General features: G+C 31.7%; 2 protein-coding genes across 2 annotated transcripts; both read right to left on the bottom strand.

Moving 5' to 3' along the window:
* Positions 1–364: 364 nt before the first annotated feature.
* On the bottom strand, positions 365–6858 carry LOC145120485 (uncharacterized). Its single transcript, XM_079056303.1, has 9 exons — positions 6357–6858; positions 5781–5792; positions 5306–5679; positions 5097–5197; positions 4798–4840; positions 3569–4582; positions 3270–3467; positions 512–638; positions 365–453 (listed from the first exon to the last, which is right to left on the bottom strand). The coding sequence occupies exons 1-9, from the start codon at positions 6856–6858 to the stop codon at positions 365–367; spliced, it is 2460 nt and encodes an 819-aa protein (XP_078912429.1).
* An 8808-nt stretch (positions 6859–15666) lies between these two features.
* LOC145157951 (5'-adenylylsulfate reductase-like 7) lies at positions 15667–17703 on the bottom strand. Its single transcript, XM_079076924.1, has 4 exons — positions 17278–17703; positions 16606–16787; positions 16397–16521; positions 15667–16292 (listed from the first exon to the last, which is right to left on the bottom strand). The coding sequence occupies exons 1-4, from the start codon at positions 17434–17436 to the stop codon at positions 15916–15918; spliced, it is 843 nt and encodes a 280-aa protein (XP_078933050.1). The 5' UTR covers positions 17437–17703; the 3' UTR covers positions 15667–15915.
* Between the last annotated feature and the right edge of the window lie 2934 nt (positions 17704–20637).

The raw sequence follows: 20637 nt of genomic DNA, 5'->3' as shown, positions 1-20637 counted from the left end.
AAAGTCTAAAAATCAACTATTTTGCAGATGATTCGGTTATATTGATTCAAGTAATAAATATTCCAATGCGTACATTGCTTTCACACTTACATCCCTTCACTAAAAAAGATTATGTCGCTTCTTGATTCACGTATGTTAAGACCGGAGGGTGTGGGTGGGAAACTTCTCTCACTTTTTGTGGGCCACAACACCCTTTCTCTTATTTTCCTTTCCTTCACCTAAACCCAAGAAATTGGTGGGAAGCTTCCCTCATTATTTATTTTTTTATTTTTTTAAATAAAATTAATTGATTTTAATGATAATTGGAATATAAAAATATAGTATCTATTTTGTAATTTTCGAAAACTATTTTTGTGAAGAGAATTCAGAATTGGGGTTTATTTTGCCATAAAACCAAAACATAGGGGCCAAATATGCCTTTTCCGGAAACTTCTTCCTTCTTCCTCGATGAACCTGCAAACTCAAAAAATAAAAAAAAATAAAATAAATAAAAAAAAAAAAGACAAATTACAGCAAATCACAAGAAGAGAGAGAGTGTGCCAATCCCTCCCCCACCTCCTCCCCGCGTCTCCTATCTTGCACCGCCGGTGTGGTGTTCCTCCGAGCGGGAATATCCTTCCCGCTTCACTCCGTCCGGCCTAATATTTGCTCATTTTTGTTTCTATTTGCTAAATTACATTTTGCTCGTATGAAGGCTAAAGTTTTCCCCAACAATGCACATCAGGTCTCCTAAGAATTACACAATTCATAATGCACCTTTTTTAGTTTGCAAGAAAAACCACCTTACTTTCAAAAAAATTCATAATTACATTGCTTACTGTGTTTTCATGCTTACATTTATTCAAGTTAAAAATAAAAAAAATAAAAATAAAAATAAAAATAAAAAGTCTAAAACTCAACTATTTTGAAGATGATTCATTAATTTACATTGATTCAAGTAATGCTTACACTAATTTCATGCCTACATTGCTTCAAGTAAAAAAGATTGTAGCACTTCTTGATTCACATATGCTAACATTTGCTCATTTATATTTTTGTTTGCTAAATTATGTTTTGCTTGTATGAATGCTAAAATTTTCCCTGACAATGCACATCAAGTGTGCTATGAATTACCCGGTTTGTAGTGCATTTTTTCTTAGTTTGCAAAAAATACTATTACACTTTAGATTTTTTTTACACTTTTGTTTAAAATTTCATTTTTCACATTTTATCCTTATATTGATTATCATATGTTAATCCCACAACAACTCAAGGAAAAAGGAATAAAAAAAACTAGTTTAACAGATTATTTGTAAATGTGAAACTTAAATCAAAAGGCCATATAACAAAATGATTGTCCAAAAACTATTTTTTATAATAATAACATTTTTCAAAGAATTAAGTTTAAAATTAATTAACAATAAAAATAGTTGAAAATCATATCACAGTATTACATTGAAAACAATGGTTAATAATGAAATTATCATCATTGATCGAAATTAAAAATGGTCAAATAAGTTACCTTTAGATTAAGCATATATATATATATATATATATATATATATATATATATATATATATATATATATATATATATATATATATATATATATATATATATATATATATATATATAATCATAGTTAAAATAACATTAAATTATAAATTAAATATAATCTTATTAACTTACAACACATATGTAAAGATCATTTAGATGTTTCAGTTTTAATAGATGTTCATCTAAATTAAAAAATATATTTGTTTTGTTTTCAAACGCAATACACAAGCCATAGGTTTAAGTCATTGATATAATAGTTTCGATCAGAGGTGTGCAAAAATCCCGAAACCAAACCAAAAACCATAAAAAGAACCGTAATCGAATAAACCGAACCATTTAAAAAACCGATGGTTTGGTTTTTGTTTTTATAAAAACCGATTTTAGGTTCGGTTTGGTCTTTCTACATCTAGATACCAAAAAAAAAACCGAACCAAACCAAAATACACAAAATGATGTCGTTTTATATATAAGTATCACCCTATTAATAAAGTAATTCATAAAATAATAAGAACTAATATTCTATGGTGTAGGTAAAACGCGTATATGATAGGAGATCCTAAAGGGTTAAAAGTCTAAGAAGATTCAAATCACATACATCTCACATCGACTGTGAGATTCAAAAATGAAGATTTTTTGATACTATAAAAATAAAGAAAATAGTTAATTGGACCATCTCACAATGATTATTTGTAAATGAAAATGCACATAAAAAAAATAGGGAGCATCTTTTTTATTTTACAATAATTTTCATTTTGTTTATTGGATGTGACATATTGCATATTTGTATTGGAGTATATATATTAAATACGTACGAGCTTTTAAAATTCAATGAGCCGAGTCTAATAACATATTAATTAAAAAACCAAGAAACCGAAAAAACGAAATATAAAACTGAAAAACCGAAAAAAACCGATGGTTTGGTTTTTCCAAAATAAAAAACCAAACTTTTTGGTTCGGTTTTGGTTTTAGCATAAAACCGAACCAAACCAAACTATTCTCACCTTAGTTTCAATATATGTATACGTGATCATATAGTTCAAAAGAGTTATATTCTTTTATATGAATTGTATATAAGAATTGTTATGTAATAGTTATAACATGGTTATTTCCAGCAACATAATATATCATGCACAACAAGAATATGTACAACACGTAGGATTCACCTAGTATTTTTATAACATAATACAACATACTTCAATCTTCATTTAAAAAACAAATCGAACTAAAACACTAAAATAGATATGTAAGACTATATAATGATAAACCATTATTTTATTAATAAAGAAGCATATCAAATACATAATATTAACTAAATTTAATTTACAAGAAAAGTACAAACACCTCCATTTGCACCACTTTTAATTCACAAGTTTTGTGCCTTGAAGAAATGAAATACGTGTTGTCATGTAAAGTTTAGATGGTAAGTCGTATCAACTATTATTTCAAGCAAAAATTTCAGCTTTGGGCGTGTGTTTTACCATGTTCAGCTGTCACATAAATCTTAACTAGATTATAACCCGCGTTAAACGCGGGGAACGTATTAAAAAAATTACCAAAACATTTATATATATTGCATAATAATTATAAAAGAAAGTTTATAGCTATTGTTATTATTGAAAGGTGAAGAAGAAACACTGAAATCGATAAATAACTACAAACGTTGCAGGACCTCTTTGTAGACAACGTTTTTTGTTTTATTAGTTGAACGACATTCCTCGTCACATATGAGTACCTTCAAACCTTTTTTGCTTGTTACACGAGAAACAGCTACATATAACTGATCATGGGTGAAGACAGGTCTACGCAAGTATAATCCAACATTTGATAATGTCTGTCCTTGACTTTTGTTAATGGTCATAGCGAAACAAACTGCTATTGGGAATTGCCTACGTTGAAAATGGAATGAAATTTTTTTATCGGATGGGGTCAACTTCATGCGAGGTATATAAGTAGTCTCGTTGAAAAATCTACCATATATGATTCGTGCTTCAATGACGTGTCTTCCAAGCCTTATGACTTGTAATCTAGTACCATTACATAGTCCTCTGGTTTGGTCGATATTACGAAGCAACATGACCGGAACACCTTTTTTAGTATAAGTTTATGGTTGGGAATTCCGGAGGCCTTAAAAGCGTTCAACACATCCGAAGAGTATACCGATTCCTCAAAAGAATCTTCTGTCTCGGTCTCACATAAGGAATCTGAACTCAGATGTGTTTTCCCTTCATCTTTCATCAATTCTAACATGTAGTTGTTGATAGCATCAACTTCTTCATTAGTAGGGACCAAAATAGCTTTATCTTGAAAATACGATGGATCATCAAGATGGTTCTGAAAAGATGAATAAATGCAGGATACAATTGAATGAATATGGTCACCCGTAGAGGGAACGATCACATCTTCTGGAAATTCAACTTCAACTTCACCATCATTAGGACCACCGATAGTACCTTCACCAATTTTAAGAATCCAATCAGCAAATGATTTTGTCTCTTCGAAATCATTGTTTGGACAACCGAACTGAAGCCTCATGTTTACAGTCAAACGTAAAACTGTACATTCACGCCATAATCTTGATGAATGCAATGATGCTTGCACAATATCTGAACGATTTCCTCTTTGTATTACTGGAAGAATTTGTCGAAAGTCACCTCCAAATACAATGGTCTTGCCTCCAAATGGTTTATCATTGTACTTAGGAAGGATAATATATCTAAGTGTCCTATCAATTGCTTCGAAACAATGACGATGCATCATTGGGGCTTCGTCCCAAATTATAAGGCTCGCTTTGTTCAACAGGGCAACTACATCATTACCTGGCGTAATAGAACAAAACAAATTCTCATTCAAGTTAATTGGTATATGAAATATTGAATGCGCTGTCCTACCACCAGAAAGCAAGAGTGCTGCAATTCCGCTTGAAGCAACATTAATAACTACTTCACCTTTAGATCTAATAGCAGCAGACAATGTCTTCCAAACAAATGTTTTTCCTGTTCCTCCATAACCATAGAGGAAAAAGACACCACGTTTTTTTGTTGTTAACTGCATTCATAATTATATCATAAACATTTTTTTGCTCGACATTTAATTTTGAATGCAGTTGTTGATGTTCAGATTCAAGATTGGACGGATCATAATTAAGCTCATCTTGAATTAACATATTGCAAGAATCTTGAATATATTTGTGATCAGGTAATGGCATATTGGGTATTTGCTTAATACTCAGTCCATAGCTCAATAAAGATTTCTCAATGTACGACAACGTTAGGTGGTAAATTGCTTCCGGTTCTAGCTTCAAGCCTGAAAACATTAAAAAGTAATGAAATAATTTATTTATAATATCAATAAAGTGGGAACGTTTTTTTGTGTGAATGAACCTTTCACGCCCATTTCTTGTTCTCGAACGTGAACGACATCATCAGAGAGACAGTTATATGTCTCTTTAAAAACATGATGAGGCCGGGATAGACTATCTGATGTAATCAACATAACGAATAGAGATCTGCAGAAAGAAGCGGTGGCCCAATGATGTGTTTCTTGTATAGAAGATGTGTACTCTCTATCATCGTCTAATACACCACGAGCGTAGCAAGCATCTTTGTAAGAGTCATAAACGCTCCCGTTAACCGTTCTAATATCTTCATAGCAAGTAGGACCCTTTACTTTGTTGAGCAAAATGCGCAAGTAATAAACATCACCAAACTTGGGAGACACATGATTAATTCTGCCAAGTCACTTTTTATTTGTTTTTCTTCTTGTCCATACTTTATCTGATTTATTCCAAACATATTGAGTTGGGAATTCAACATAGGATAACTCCCTTTCCTTTTCGTCGTAGCTATTACATTCCATCCGGGCCAAAAATTGAGAAGCAACAATAGTTGGTTTAGAAACAACATTAGTAACACGTTGGGATGGTTTAAACACAACAGGTTGTTTGTCTTGTAGGTGAAACGACAACCTTTCAACAGGTGGTGTTCTATAATGAATGTCATACCTAAAAAGTCCCCAACATGCCTGACAAGCAGAAATATAACGACAATTGTAATACTCAACAATTTCATCACGATCGTTATTTTCTTTATGTTGTTTTTTATTATTTTTGGCGTCGTAAAAAGACGCGGTAATCATGTATGGACCTTTGTTAATATACTTAAAAATGTACTTTATCGATCAAAGCTGATTACACCACTCAAGATTCATATGGGTTTGGTATTGCTTCAAAAGTGTCTTATTATACGGAACAATATATCTGAAAAAAGAAACAAAATGTCATAAAAAAAATTAAGATCATTTAACATATATTTCCTATAAAAGATAAAATTTATAAAGAAATAAATGTTTATATAAATAAAAATTTAATTTTTATGCATATTGTCCAAAGAAACTCCGTTTTTCACGACATTGTTTCCGTTGTCGCGTCTTCGGTAAACTGGATAACCATCATCATCAATATATGTGTCATTTGTAAAGTCTTTTGGAAATCCTTTAGAACATTTGCCATTTTTCATACATGGCATAAATAGAAAATCATTGCGGCAAGGTCTATGTATCATGTTGTCAGAAACAATTTGATACAGATCTGGTTCAAGTTCCTTGTCTGGCAATTCAGCACATATAACGCGATCTATGTCTTCGGGATTTGGAAGTTTAGACTTTTTTTTCTAAAAATAGGCATATGTGACAATGTGGAAGACCCCTTTTTTGAAACTCGGTCGTATATATAAATGTATAGTGCAAATATGTACCCTGGTTAACGCATGATATTATAAAATCAAAATAAAATAAAATGAATAATGAGATTTTAGATTTATACCTCCATCGACTTCACCCAAAATTTTTTCTTCCTTGAGTCTAGTGATTAGTGAATCAAGTTTTATTTTGAATATTCTTGTCAAAATATCAGGCCTGTCTTCGGGTTTAAGATTTTCAGATTCAACGAATCTAATTACCTCTGGCCATTTAGGATTACATGCAGCGGTTAAAAAAAGATCAGGATAACCAAAACACTTAACCAAAGTCATTGCGTCTAAGTAATTATGTTGCATGTAACGGCTGCCACCCGTAAAAGAAGACGGGATAATAATACGGTTTCCCATCGCAGAAGCATCTTCAGTTCCTTCTTGAGCAGCCTCGGCCAAGTCTCCATAAGGAGCGACACGTAATGTTGGTTGGTTAAACCAAATATAATTTAGCCGGTCATTTTCAACCATTGTATACGAATCAACCAAAAACTGTTGGAAGAGTTTTCTGGAACGTAATATCAAAGATATTTCATTAGTTCTCTGTTGTATACGATAAGCAAAAAATTCTCGCATTGTCAGTGTTATTCGTCCTTTGGAGTTTTGTTCTTCAACACCACGATGTAATATATCCAATCGAAATCCATCTTTGGCATAAAGGAACAATAAAGGATATTGAATGAAAGATATTGTAGATGCAACTCATTAATGCGTTGAAGTTGACGACTTTGAGTTTCCAAAACAATATGTCGTGAATCGGAACCGTCAATGTCACCTACAATAAGTGCAGCAACCTCACTTGTGGTAGGAAGATTATGTTGTCTACCGTCCTTTTCTCTTGTCCCAATTAATTTAAGCCAAATACGCTATGTTGGATTCGATCCAAATCGATCACGTGCCATTCTAAATTGCTTAACTAATGGATTTATAAAATCCAATAAACCCATTAGCTCATGAACAGTCAAGAACTCCAGTGAAAAATGATTTCCCATTGAATTATGAGATGTTGACTTTTTCTTTTTTGAACTACATTAATAGGAAAACAAAATCATGGATATAAATATTATGAATTGTGTGTGTGTTTGTGTGTATTTAATGCTATTATATGATAGAATGTATTTACATACTCGTATGCATTGAATCTGTTGTCAACCTCATGATCTGTATCGTATATATACAATTGGCAAAATTACGGTAATTCGCCTTCCTCTGGTAGTAAGCTGCCTGCAATATGATAATTTTGTCCATGCATTCGATAAACATAAGGACCACCTCTAGAGTTAATGGCATGATTAGTCTTACCAGCCATAGATGTAAATGCAAACATCATATTGTATCTACGAATATTTTTTATAAAGTTCTGACTTTTTTCATTTTTCAATAACTCTGCTATATAAATCAAGCAATAACTGAGGTGGGTGAATCAAGTTTGGTAATTCTACTTTTCCATCGTAACAATATATGGAATAAGAGGTTTTCCTTAAATCTTTATTTCCTCTTATTGCTTCTCCCTTCCAAACCCTAGCTTTACATACAGAGCACATGTATACCGCATCACCAGAATTCAAATAATCTATAAAGAAACAAAAAAAAACTAATCAAATAATATATACTATAAGCGTAATATGAAAAGGGTGATAACATATTGAAAGGATAATTTTCATTGGATAACCAAAATTTTAAATTTTAAATAGAAAGAAACAGTACCTTTGCTTATGCCAATACATTTAGTCTGGGTGTCAATCCTTACATCATTTTAACCAACTGAATTATAAGGCACAAATGTTTGTTTCTTTTTTCTTGGTGCTGCAAAATAAACATAATTTAAATTATTAATAAGACGATGAATATTTATAAAATTAAGTGCAAAAATGTATAAGTTGACATATTAACAAAATAGATGAGAACATACCTTGGTAATCAACCTTATCAGTATAACTTCACGAAGGTTGAGAACGAATAGTAGTATTGTTTGATTTCTCCACAAAATCTTCATTCAAATCAAAAAAAAGAATATCCTTTGTATTGAACTGTTTTCGTTTCCCTCTTGTCGTTTTTGTTGTGTTATTTTCTTGAAACGTAGCACATTTTTTTGAAAAAATAATGATTTGATAAGATCAATGATTGTGTTGGTAATAATTGTGAAGTAACTTTTAAACGTGAAAAAAAGGAATAAAGTGAAATATAGTGAATGTAATTATATGATAAATAAAAAATAATATGTATTAATTAATAATGACATAATTTGAAATATATGACCATAGTTCAGATGGGTCTTGCCTGCGTTGAAAGTTGTTGCATTTTGAATTGTTTGGTGATTTGAAATTGGCAACGTACTTGAACTGTTTACAACTGTTCATTGGTAGTTTTTTATGTTAGTAAATATTGAATGTATTAAAGTTTTTATATTATCTAAATTTTTTAGGTAAACATAATAAAAAAATAATTATGAAAAACTTACCCTGACCGGTGATATGTGACAGTGGCAACCTTGAGGTAATTAATGAATGTTGCACATTTTGCCGTATACGGTTATGAGAGGATGATGTTGAAGGTGATGGAGTAACTTCCCGAGTAACTTGAGAAACAGACGTTATGAAGATACAATTTTCTGGAAAAAAAATTGAATTCTAAATGACAATGGAAATATGAATATGTATATGTAATATTAAAGTACATATATTGAAATTAAATTTATAATTAATTAAATACAAAAAATATAATAAGTAGTAATATAACAATAGGATAACTATTACCAGAGTTGTGATGCGTCCTTACATCCTTGAAAGTTGTTGCATTTTTGTTTGTTTGGACATTTGAAGTCGGCGACGTATACGAACCTTTTATAACTGTTTATTAGTATCATAACAGTTATTAAATTTGGAAAAATTAATAGTCTTTATATGGTTTTGACTGGCACTGCGAGAATGATATAAAAGTAATTATTAATAATTTACCCTGATTGGTTATTTGTGAAAGTGGCGACCTTAATGAAATTGTTGTAGGTTGCAAATTCGGTTGTAGGACGTTATGGGATGATGAGTTTGAATGTAATTCCGGGCATTTTCGAATAACTCGACAATTAGTGGGGATGTAGAAATTATTTTCTTCAAAAAAAAAAATAAGTATGATAAAGGTGGATGAAATGAAAATATATTAGACATTAAATATGAAATTTAACGGGAATATATATTACATAAAAAGAAAATCAATAAATTATATGTATTAAACATCTAATGATAACATTAAATTAAAAGTTTACCGTTTGTGATGTTCAACAGTGGGGGCATGGCGATGTTTTTGATTTGGTTCTTCCATTGTTGGTATTCATATATTTTGTATACTGTAAAATGTAAGATGAAGTACATAAAGTTGGAGGGAAGAGTGAATGCATAAATGGATATCATAACATACCATAAAAAGTGATTATATAAAGAATGGAATTAAAGGATATTGGTGAAGAAAATAACGAATTAAAGTTGGTTAACAAATATAGATAGTTTACAATTTTTTTTCAAGTATGAATTATGGACTTTGTTTAAGTATGTGGACTTGCATTATTTTTGTATTTTTGGTTTATAATGAACTTTTATATATTTGTTTTCTGTTAGTTTTTTATATGCGTTTTGTTGACACAAATCTATTAAAATGAATACAATTACACTTTTGAATGTAAATAAAATAAACCTAATTAAAAACTATAAATCACGGAAAAATAAGTATAAACAATGAAATGCGTACATTTTTGCCTTTGATTAACCAAGCTAACAATTGTTTACTGATATAGAAGGTTGTAGAAAGAAAGAAGTATTGATTTAGTATCGTGAATATCAATATAAACGAAGAGGTAAAAACATAGATAAAACACAATAAAAACCCACTTTTTGCAGGAGCGTGGAAGGAAAAATAAAAATGGATTTTGGCGGAATATGTCATATATATGTATTGAATCCAAGTTGGTTTTGGAGGGATAAGATAAAAGTCATTTTTATCTTATCCCTTAAATGTTGAATTTCAAAATATAGTTAGGATAGATAATGTAGAACATTTTAGGATTATTTTTTAAAATTTAAAATTAGGATAATGTTCATGGTTAGTTTGGAAAAAATGATAATTTTTATAACAGCCCAAGAATATATTATTTACCAAATCGGCTCCATGACTTTACATTTAATATCAAACAGCCCCTACTACATATTATATATATATATATATATATATATATATATATATATATATATATATATATATATATATGTATATATTAAAGTTGTGGAAGAAAGGAATAGTAAACTTGGGATACTTTGTCCAGGTTTGGTCCCTTGATTTACATATCCGGTCCCTGTACTTCTTTAATTAATTTATTCATGTCCTTTTGTTTGTGTTCCATTCAACTTCCCATTTTTTTGGCAGAATTGGTCCCTGTATTATTGTTGGGTTTGTGTTCCATTCAACTTCCCATTTTTTGGCAGAATTGGTCCCTGTATTATTGTTGGAAGTTAGGAATACTAAATTTGGATGTTTTTTGGCAACTTTGGTCATTATTCTTTACCCATTTTGACACTTTTGGTCCTTGCAATCAATATTTTTACACTTTTTTGGAACCTTTTAATATTTAAAGTTTGGCCACAAAACTTTAACGGTTTGACAACTTTGATCCCTTTTCTAAAAAGTTGCTAATTCCTACCCCTTTAATTCTTTAGCCATTTTCACACTTCTGGTCCTTGCAGTCAAAACTTTTACATTTTTTTTCCGGGGCAAAGTCCGGACTTTTCATCCTTACACTTTCTATGTCTGTCATATTTATCAATTCGGAAACAACATTGAAAGCTTCCGGCCCCCGCGTAGCGGGGGTAACCTTTCTAGTTGTTTATTATGTAAGCATTTTACTTTGAAAAGTGTACAAATTAAGACATTGTATTTTCATTTTCTTATTAAAGACACATTTCATTTGGAAAAGTCATGTACTTTATTCAATTATTTGTTTGTTATTGCAGGTATGCTATTTTTGTTTTTTTATAGAATTGCATGTCAACATAGTTTGTTACGAACAATAAAAAAATTTATTGTTATAAAATCTTGTTTGTGGAATAACAAACTCAGTGGCTTAAGCCAAAGATTAAGGAGATTACCTTTAAACTTAAAACAAATTGACAATAATAGACTTGGTCAACATAGTTTGTTATTTAAACTTAAAATAAATTGATAATAATAGACTTGGTCAACATAGTTTGTAACATAAGTTGATGCAAAAATATATCAAAAGATGTAAAAGTTAAAATTCATAAAAAGAATTCAACATAATTATGAACTTGTCTCAAATAACACGACTATTATCGTGTTATAATTAAATGAAAACAAACATAATCTTCAAAATGAAAACAACGTATTTGTCAAAGAAATCCTTAAGCAAATAATAAAAACTCAAAGAAAAATCGTCAATGATAAATGGCAAATAATCATAACTGCTAAATTTATTCGAGTTTTTCTATTTTTGGAATCTTAAGGGTATTAGGAGCAACACCATCTTTTGAGGAAGACCATTCAAACGATTCAGTGGTGATAACAATCTCAATAGGGCGTTTCAGTGAAGTAGTTGTCGGTGTCACCGCATCAAGATCAACACCATTAATATTGTCACCTTCAACAGAAACACTCTTTTCCTGTATCAAAGTAATAAAACAATGTTAATTAACAACATTAATATTGTCACCGCATCAAGAATAAATGTTTATTAACAATGTTAAAATGTTAAATTATATGAATTTAATTTTACCTTAATAGAATTGTTGATAGGAGTACCATCAGAATAAATATTGTTCTCTTCGTATGCAGGTGAATGTTTGAAAACCGCACCAACTACAAGTTCATCATTAGTCATCTTATGAACGGTGTAGGCGTGCTAATTGTTCTCGAGATTAAACTTTGAAATCTGAACTTTAAAAACAAACTTCCTATTAAGCATTGTGTTGAACTCATCGGGGATCTTTTGGCGCCCTTGATCCTAAAGAATATTATAATAAAACATGTGAGTAGTTAATAAATCACGATTAAAATAAAATGCAATAACAATATACAGTTAACTTGTCGTGTGTACAAATTAATAGAAAGTATAATATAACGCTACCTTTGATATATTTTCCATCAACCAATGATTACCGCGGTGAATAAGATCTTTAACATGACGGTCAAACAATACAAAAGAAGCAGACCCAGTTTCATCTTGAACACGTATTACGACCCTTACCCTAAATATTATTGTATGACACGTTAATGGACAATGAAATAAAAATTGAAACATTGTAATAAAGATTCATGAGACAAGAAGTTTACAAATGTAAAATTATGAACTTACTTGCCGAATACATCAGAAACTCCTCCGCAACCATTACAATTAAATGGTTCACCACCACTATCATCACCATTTTTAGTTACCTTTTTTGAACAGTCACGACAATAAAAAGAATACCATCATTCCTCCAAATCGAAACCGATTATAGTAGCAGTGACAGACAAACCAATTTTCTGATTGGTATATATATATATATATATATATATATATATATATATATATATATACACACACACACACATTAAAAAAATTGTTATATATAATGGAAAAATATGAATAATATTAAGTATACCTCATTGTAATCTGGAATATCATCAATGTTTTTGATTTGAAAACGGAGGTAGTAATCTTCTGGCTTGGCCACAACAGTTTCTGTGTTAAGTTGTGTAGTATTAATGGAAGACTCAATATTCAAATCGATATCAGCAATGCTACATATAAGAAGGAAAAATGAAGAAGATCAACAATAATAATAATTATTGATTAAGAATAAGTAAAAATAAAACAGTAAACAATTATATCATAGTCATCAAATACATATGCCTTTTTAAATTCTGAAATATGATGCATATCATCATTAATATGCAATCTCGACCCAAATAAACAGTTACCGACTTGTGGCTGACCTATAAATAGCAATTGAAGTAATAGATTATTTCATATTATAAATAAAATATTAATGTAATGAGCATAGACATCTAAAAATAAATTTTCTTACCACCCCAAGTCTTGAGCTTTGTCATACGTAAGAGGATGATCACAGGAGCATTTTCATTTTGATGTTCATATATGTAGCTGTTCAACTTCAATGCAAAACCATCCCACAAAGCAACTTACATTTTCCTACCACTATAATTGATTGTTTGGGTTATATGAATAAAATATTAAACATGATAAATTAATGAAAAATAAAGAAAAGTACCTCAGATCTTGTGCAACAATACTCATTAGCCTTGTTTCCCTTGCATTCTCCTTAATCCCTCTCATGGGTTCAGTAGATACAACTTGACCAATAAAATCTACAAAAAGTAAATTTGAATCAATTATTATAATATAAATTGGTTAAAAATATATATAATATAATAAATGCAAAAATGTTAAGGGAAAAAAACTCACCAAATGCAACACGAGTGTCAAAATTTCTGGCTGTCAGATCATGAAAACTCACAAAATTAAAAGGATCGATCCTATCAACAAAAGGAGTTGATACACGAATTGTGGTTGTTTTGTAGAAATTTATCTTATGCTTGTGAGCAACCAACATGTAATCTCCTTCGTTTCTGGCCATACCAAAGTTAGTGATTTGCCTTACAGCGCCTTCTTCCAGGAGGGCTTGAAATGCATTTATATGAGATTTTTTTTTATTGTTGCATGTATTCTAGTGCCCTGTAGGTGATAAAGAATATTATTATATGAAACAAAAATAAAACATAAGTTTTTTTCATATTATTTTAATCTTACCTCTTGGTCCATTAAAATCATGTCCAACCATGTTTGGGTTGTTTTTTTATGTCTGTTTCTAAATCATGACAACTTGAACACGAATATTCCATGATTCTTTGGAGGCATCTATGTCAGCCAGCTTATGAATGACGATTTCACTGTCACTGTTATGTCCCATTTCGCTTGTGCTATGAGAAATAGAAAAGTATTAGAGATAATTATGAGATATAGTGAAAAAAGTAATTCAAAGATTCACAAGGTTTTTGTTTAATGTAAATATGATGTTGTTCAATTAACATAGACATTCTTGGTTGGCATACTTAACCATGAAAAAACTAAAATAAACATTAATTGTATTTTGCAAAATAATAGTTGGCTGCAATTATGGATTAATGGAAGTAGGATGATATCAAATCAAAACATAGATAGTATGTTGATATATCTCACAGGAAACAACAAAGCAAAAAAATGAGTATGAACACTTATCATATAGAAGGTTGTAGAATGGAAGAAGTATTGATAAACAATAAAATGCATACCTTTTTGCCTTTGATTAACCAAGCTAACAATTGTTTACTGCTATAGAAGGCTGTAGAAAGGAAGAAGTATTGATTTAGTATCTTTTAGCATTTTGGAAGTACCATGTGTTGCATCATGAGTGAAACTTTCTATAACAAGGGAACAACTTCATTACTTAAAAAGAACTTTGACTTAGAAAAATGAAAACTCAAACCAAAGTTTCCAACAAATACCATGTTACAAACTCTAATTTCATTTTCAAAAATCAAAATGATACACATTACATTATAAAATTTAAACAGGCAACAAAAGAAGGAAATAGTTTAAACCCTAAATAAAATTATTACTTAAGAACAACTTTGACTTAGAAAAATAATGACATAGGGAGGAAACTTCTTTAGAAACTGGATAAAACAAAAACCAAGATCAATAACCCTCAAGTCATCCTGCAAACACATTAACCTAAACTAATGAACAACGAATTTTTTTTTTCAAAAAATGAAACCAATAGCTTTGATGAATGGAAAACAAACTGTGATTGAACAATGTCAAAGCAACTAAACTCAAAATACTTAAAAGAGTAAGAAAAGCTACTGAAAAACCACAATAAACTAGGATATACCACATACAATACAATTATGATTAAACGATATCTAGCCAAAAAGAGCAAGAAGAGGTAAACAATCGATGAAAAACATGTGTGTTCTTACACTGAGAGTAATTGGCATGCATTCAATTCTATGGGAGAAAACAAGAACATCCCTAATAAGGAGAAAGAGATAACTAGTGTTTAATATATAATCATGATAAATATGAATATATATGAAAAGAGTTGATATTATTTGACTAGTCAACACAATAGTACATTGTCCTTTTCCCATGCCAATTTCATGTGGAGAAAGATAATGGTGAAAGCTCTTGAAACTTATGCGGGTGTATAATAAACATTTTATATTGATTATGGACGATTTCTAAAACTAGGTTAGAAAATTCTCACAAATGGCCCAATAGACGATTTTTGTAATTTACTCTAAAATCAAATATATGATTCTAATTTTACAATGACAATATACCAAAAGCACATGGTACGATTTATTCTTATGGGTACATCTTAAAGAGAAGAATACTAACTGATACATAATATACAAAAAAAAAAAAAAAAAAAAAAAAAAAAAAAAAAAAAAGATCAAATGGTTCTCCAATTTACAAACACCTCTACCTTAAACCCTACCCCACAATTCCAAAATGACACAAGATTTTAATTCAAGTAAACAACACCATAACCAAAAAAAAAAAGATCGATCAATTTGATGCTCATGTTACACATGTTTGTGACAAAAGCCTACAGCCTTCCTCCCTAAGAAAAAATCTTGCCCAACAAGAACGACACTTTTTATGAGCTTCAACTTGCCAAATGACGAAAACGCCCTTTTGAGATCAACCAAATGAAGAACACGTGCGAGAATCTGTCTTGATTCTCCGAAAATTGCAAGGTTTAAATGCGGGATATATGTAAACCAGAGTGCAATAAAATTGGATACCATATTTGGATAAAGGTAAAGAAGTGTTTTCAAGAAGATGAAGAACAAAGAAAATAATAGATAGGGTTCTGATTTTGTGCATGATTCAAGAGCTTTTGATTTGCTTTCTGGGAATCCGATTTCATCTTGTGTTAAGTCAATTAATGGCTCAAGTCCTGAAAAAATGAGACCCCATTAACCAAAAAAGAAAGTTAAATAAAGAGGTATTTAGTTCTTGATTACAAACCCTAGTGGCATGTATGTAAATATGAAATGATACCTGTGGCTTTTTCATAGAAGTGGACAAGTGATTGTAGTTCTTTTGAACCATGATGTCGGATTCTAGTGGTTTTGTTGATGATTAGAATTGAAGGAACACCATGAATACCAAATCTTGAGAAAACACTACATGGGAAATTTGTAAAATGTTAGGACTTAATAAGAAACTGTTATTTATAACTTGCTGGATTTTAGTGTAGTATAACTTACATTGGTGGAACTGAAGATTGCTCAATCATTACATGATTAATTTGTGGAAACATTGAGGTAAGGGCATCGAATTTGGGTAGGAAATTGGTGGAAAATGGACATGAAGAAGCATAGAACAATATGGCTACATGTGCATTCATATGACTTGAGCTTAAAACCTTGTCAAGAGACTCTCCATTCATCTGTAAATTGGACACAATGAAGCATCAATATTCAATAGGATATTTAAAAATGTTTACACACATGGAGGATTTTTGAAATGTTCACTGTTTTTTAAGCCACTTATTGCACTTAAAACTTGTTGTATACTTGTATGAAAGATGAACGACATAAGGAAGGTTTCAATGGTTACTTTGGTTATATAGGTTAAAAGCGATTCTGATACATCCCCAAAATCATTCTCTCAGAGCAAAAAACAGGTAACTTTCGAAGATTATCTCTGCATACTGATAATCAACGCATTTTTACTAAACACATATAAAATCAAATTCGAATGTGGCATCGATAACAGCTTCGAAACACTTTGGAACAAATGCAACATTCAAATCAGAAGTGCCAGAAACCAAATTTGAGGAAAAATCCAATTTGATTATAGGAATGTTATGAAATCAGAACGTGCATCAATTTGTTGATAATGAATATAAAACGCGGAGTTGTGTAGAGTTTTTGTACCTTGATAGGCGAAGAATACATAATCGTTGTAGGGCATTGAAGCTGTAGATCATGAAGAAACGGCTTGATTTGAGGACACGTCTGGGATGAGGAGGCGAACGAAGAAAGCGGCATCATAATAAGCATCAACAACAAAGAAAATCTCATCCATGACGCCATTTTCAATCAATGGAAGATTATCCCCACTCTCAATCAAATCTCCTCTTTCGTGAATTCCAGCTGTTGAAGTCCGTAAAATTCTTTACGATCTATATGTATACGGTTATACACAATTCTCTATCCCTATACCACTTTTCGTCAACGAAAATGGAGCCTGGGGAAGCGAAAATCTCAAGGCTTTTGCTCGTGTTCGTGATGATTTGGGGAAATTTAATCCAAGACTTCAAGACATCCATAAAGAAATATTGCCATCTGTTTTTTGTGAAAGAAAATTAGGGCTCGAGAATCGGGTCTTGTGCTTCATTGACCGCAGCAGGCAGGTGCTGAGGTGGCCCAACGACATCCGGATCTGAAACCCGATCCAACTATTTATTGGGCACGTATATAATATAGACTATAGTAGTACATAAAGGCCCATAAAAAATATATAAACTCATATTAATACAAACGAACGTTGGGGTTTTCGATTTCTAAAAAAAAAAAAAACAGGTGTTTTTTCACATATCTTGAGTGGTCATTACGAAAACATATATTGAAACTAAAACTCTCGTAAATCAGTTGATGAGACTTGAATCTGATATTTTTACAAATACCACGCTTCGAAACCAAATGATACGACAAAGGATGATAAGCAAGTACCTGACCAATTTTAGTGGAACTGGAACCGACGGTTTTTAGGATGTTGGAACCGAAATCGGAACCGGTTACATCGGTTACTAAATTTCTAGAACCGCTCCGGAAACTGGTTCCGGTTACCGGCTTGCTAAAAACTTTAAAACTATTTTAAGCCAAAAATCATATTCTTAACGATCGTCTATTTAGAGACCTCATAACCATTGTTTTGAAAACTTTAAACCTTGTTGTTGTTAGACAACATGCCTAAATACTCCAACTCATTTAAAGTTTTTTTCAATCCAAAACTTCATGTTGGAGTGGGAATGAAATAAGGAGCCTTCTCTTTTATAAACTAAAAAATATTCAATCTTTATTGCACCAAGCAATATGGGATGAATCAATGAATCAACAAATTGAGATTTTTATTGGGTAATACAAGTCTTCATCCTTGAATATTAGTAACTATTTTTTTAAAATGTTATATCCTATAAAATCTATGGATTAAAAAACCCACCAAATGAATCTGAACAAAACAAATAAATTTATGACTTGCGATGCTTATAATGGGTCTAGAAGGTGGAAAATTCAGCTGGAAAAAATTACACCAAACACCGAGAGCTTCTTCTTCACTAAGTAACACTTAAAATCCCACAAAAGTTCTCAAGAATATGCAAGGAGGCTAGGTACGTTTCAGAGGATGGAGGTTGAGAATGACAACAAACCCTAAATGTTAGTGCCTTTATATAGGTCTTAAACCACAAAATTAGGGTTTTGTACACATACCGACGTCGCGTCGCGACTTAGCTCTTGGTCATGTCGCTACTTAACGACGTGGCTCTTCTCACACCACTCAAAACTTGCACGACGATGTACCAAAAACTCCTTTTTTCCAATTTAAAATATATCAACTTGATAAACAACTCATACTTGGAAATTGGTGTTCCATTTTTTTCATGTTCTTGACTATCTATTTTACAATAATCATATACTCTTCGTGATACATTGTGCTCTTCAATTTGTGTTTCTTTAAGTTCAATTTCTTGTTAGAAACTTGAATATTGGGTTTTGTTGACTTTCGAAAATGGAAATGATATCGACGTGTCATTTTTCATGTTATGAGATTAAATACTTGCATTAATTCGAAATTTATGTTTTAAGCGTTAAGCATATCACTCACATTTAAACTTATTGTAACTTATGAATTGATTGATGGAGACATAATTTTCATTAAACTTATAATCATTTCTTTTGGTAAAATCTTATGATCCTTACTCGATCTTATAATCACGACCTCGTAAAGTGGAAATGATCATGATTAAGCTCTCGATGTTGACAACCTTGTCAAAACATTCAAATGTGCAATAACATAGATAATCTGGTTCTAGGCGATCAAGTTACAGCACGTGTAGAATGATTGGTGGGTGGTGGTGTGTGCTTATACAACAGTCACATTCGAAGCATGTGGGTTATTATATAAACATAGCATTCATTATACAAACCCGAAGCTATACAAGCCTAGAATATCGACACAACTCCAACAATCCTCATTCCCAACAAGGAGTGGTCAACCAACAATAACAGAACCGCCTGAACCATGCATGCACTGTGATCCTTGAATAGCCCACAACCACTCCTGCAATGGCCTTTCTCTTCCTGGTGAATGCTACGACTCCATCACAAACTTACAATACTTCACCAACAACCTATCAACCTTGTGAATGCTACAGCTACCCCGTAGTCTTACAATACTTCTATAACTACCTATCAACCTTGTGAATGCTACGACTGTCATGTAGTCTTACAACACTTCCATAACTGCCATGGACCCAACCCATGGTTTTACCGTTCATCTACCATACCAAACCATAAACATCATGAGTCGAACATGCATCCAACTATACCCTAATCAGGTGTTCGGGTTATGCTTCGAACCCCAAAGCCTTTATTAGACAACAACTGGCAGAGAGGCTCTAACACAATCCATACACCTGAATCCTCATTCCTTGTGCACATCTCAATCCGTACCGCAACTAGAATTGGATCTCTGCTTGCCTGAGATATAAAATTCCTCCTTGTTTCGCACTTGGAATTATTCCAGTAATCCAAACGGTTCTCCGCTACTTGGATTTAACTGCACTCTGTCAGCCCCATAATTAATGGACTTCCGAACCATGTCACAACCTTACTATTTCGCTCCTATCATCCTGAGCTCCCATGAACTAGGATTCCAAGACCATACAAACTAGGGTACCCACACTCCATACCAGATTAAATGATCTGCTTCCATAAGCGCTTCCCGTGATACAATTCCAAATCTTTGAGCCACTTCAGCTGGTGACCAAGAACTATAACCCTCGACCGAAATAGACGGATCACCAATCCAACTATCCACTAGCCGAGAAAATCGATGCACTCAGAACATATCTAACAAAGTCCATTTAAATCCTTTTGACAATCCCAATATCTGAACAAACCCATGTGGTTAATTCATAACCCACACTCTGGAGTGATAGTTCACTACTGCTCTTGCCCTACCGGCAGTAGCAATTGATTCAAAGCCTGTCAACAACCAGTTGACATCCATCC

The sequence above is a fragment of the Lactuca virosa genome, chromosome 1 (genome assembly GCF_052849685.1).
Source record: "Lactuca virosa cultivar CGN04683 chromosome 1, Lactuca_virosa_CGN04683_v6, whole genome shotgun sequence".
Lineage (NCBI taxonomy): Eukaryota > Viridiplantae > Streptophyta > Magnoliopsida > Asterales > Asteraceae > Lactuca > Lactuca virosa.
Note: the sequence above shows the minus strand (reverse complement) of the source record. Positions and strands in the feature narration are given on the sequence as shown.

What these genes read in the sequence shown, in the direction of transcription:
- LOC145120485 (XM_079056303.1), bottom strand. Translation starts at nt 6,858, where the DNA reads ATGCGAGAATTTTTTGCTTATCGTATACAACAGAGAACTAATGAAATA. An exon ending in GTATTAGACGATGATAGAGA is followed by an intron (nt 4,841 to 5,096) that starts GTACACATCTTC and finishes TAATGTTTTCAG; the next exon opens with GCTTGAAGCTAGAACCGGAA. An exon ending in CTCTCTTCTTGTGATTTGCT is followed by an intron (nt 454 to 511) that starts GTAATTTGTCTT and finishes TTGAGTTTGCAG; the next exon opens with GTTCATCGAGGAAGAAGGAA.
- LOC145157951 (XM_079076924.1), bottom strand. Translation starts at nt 17,436, where the DNA reads ATGGCGTCATGGATGAGATTTTCTTTGTTGTTGATGCTTATTATGATG. An exon ending in TGTATTCTTCGCCTATCAAG is followed by an intron (nt 16,788 to 17,277) that starts GTACAAAAACTC and finishes TCCAATTTACAG; the next exon opens with ATGAATGGAGAGTCTCTTGA. An exon ending in CAATCTTCAGTTCCACCAAT is followed by an intron (nt 16,522 to 16,605) that starts GTAAGTTATACT and finishes TTTCCCATGTAG; the next exon opens with TGTTTTCTCAAGATTTGGTA.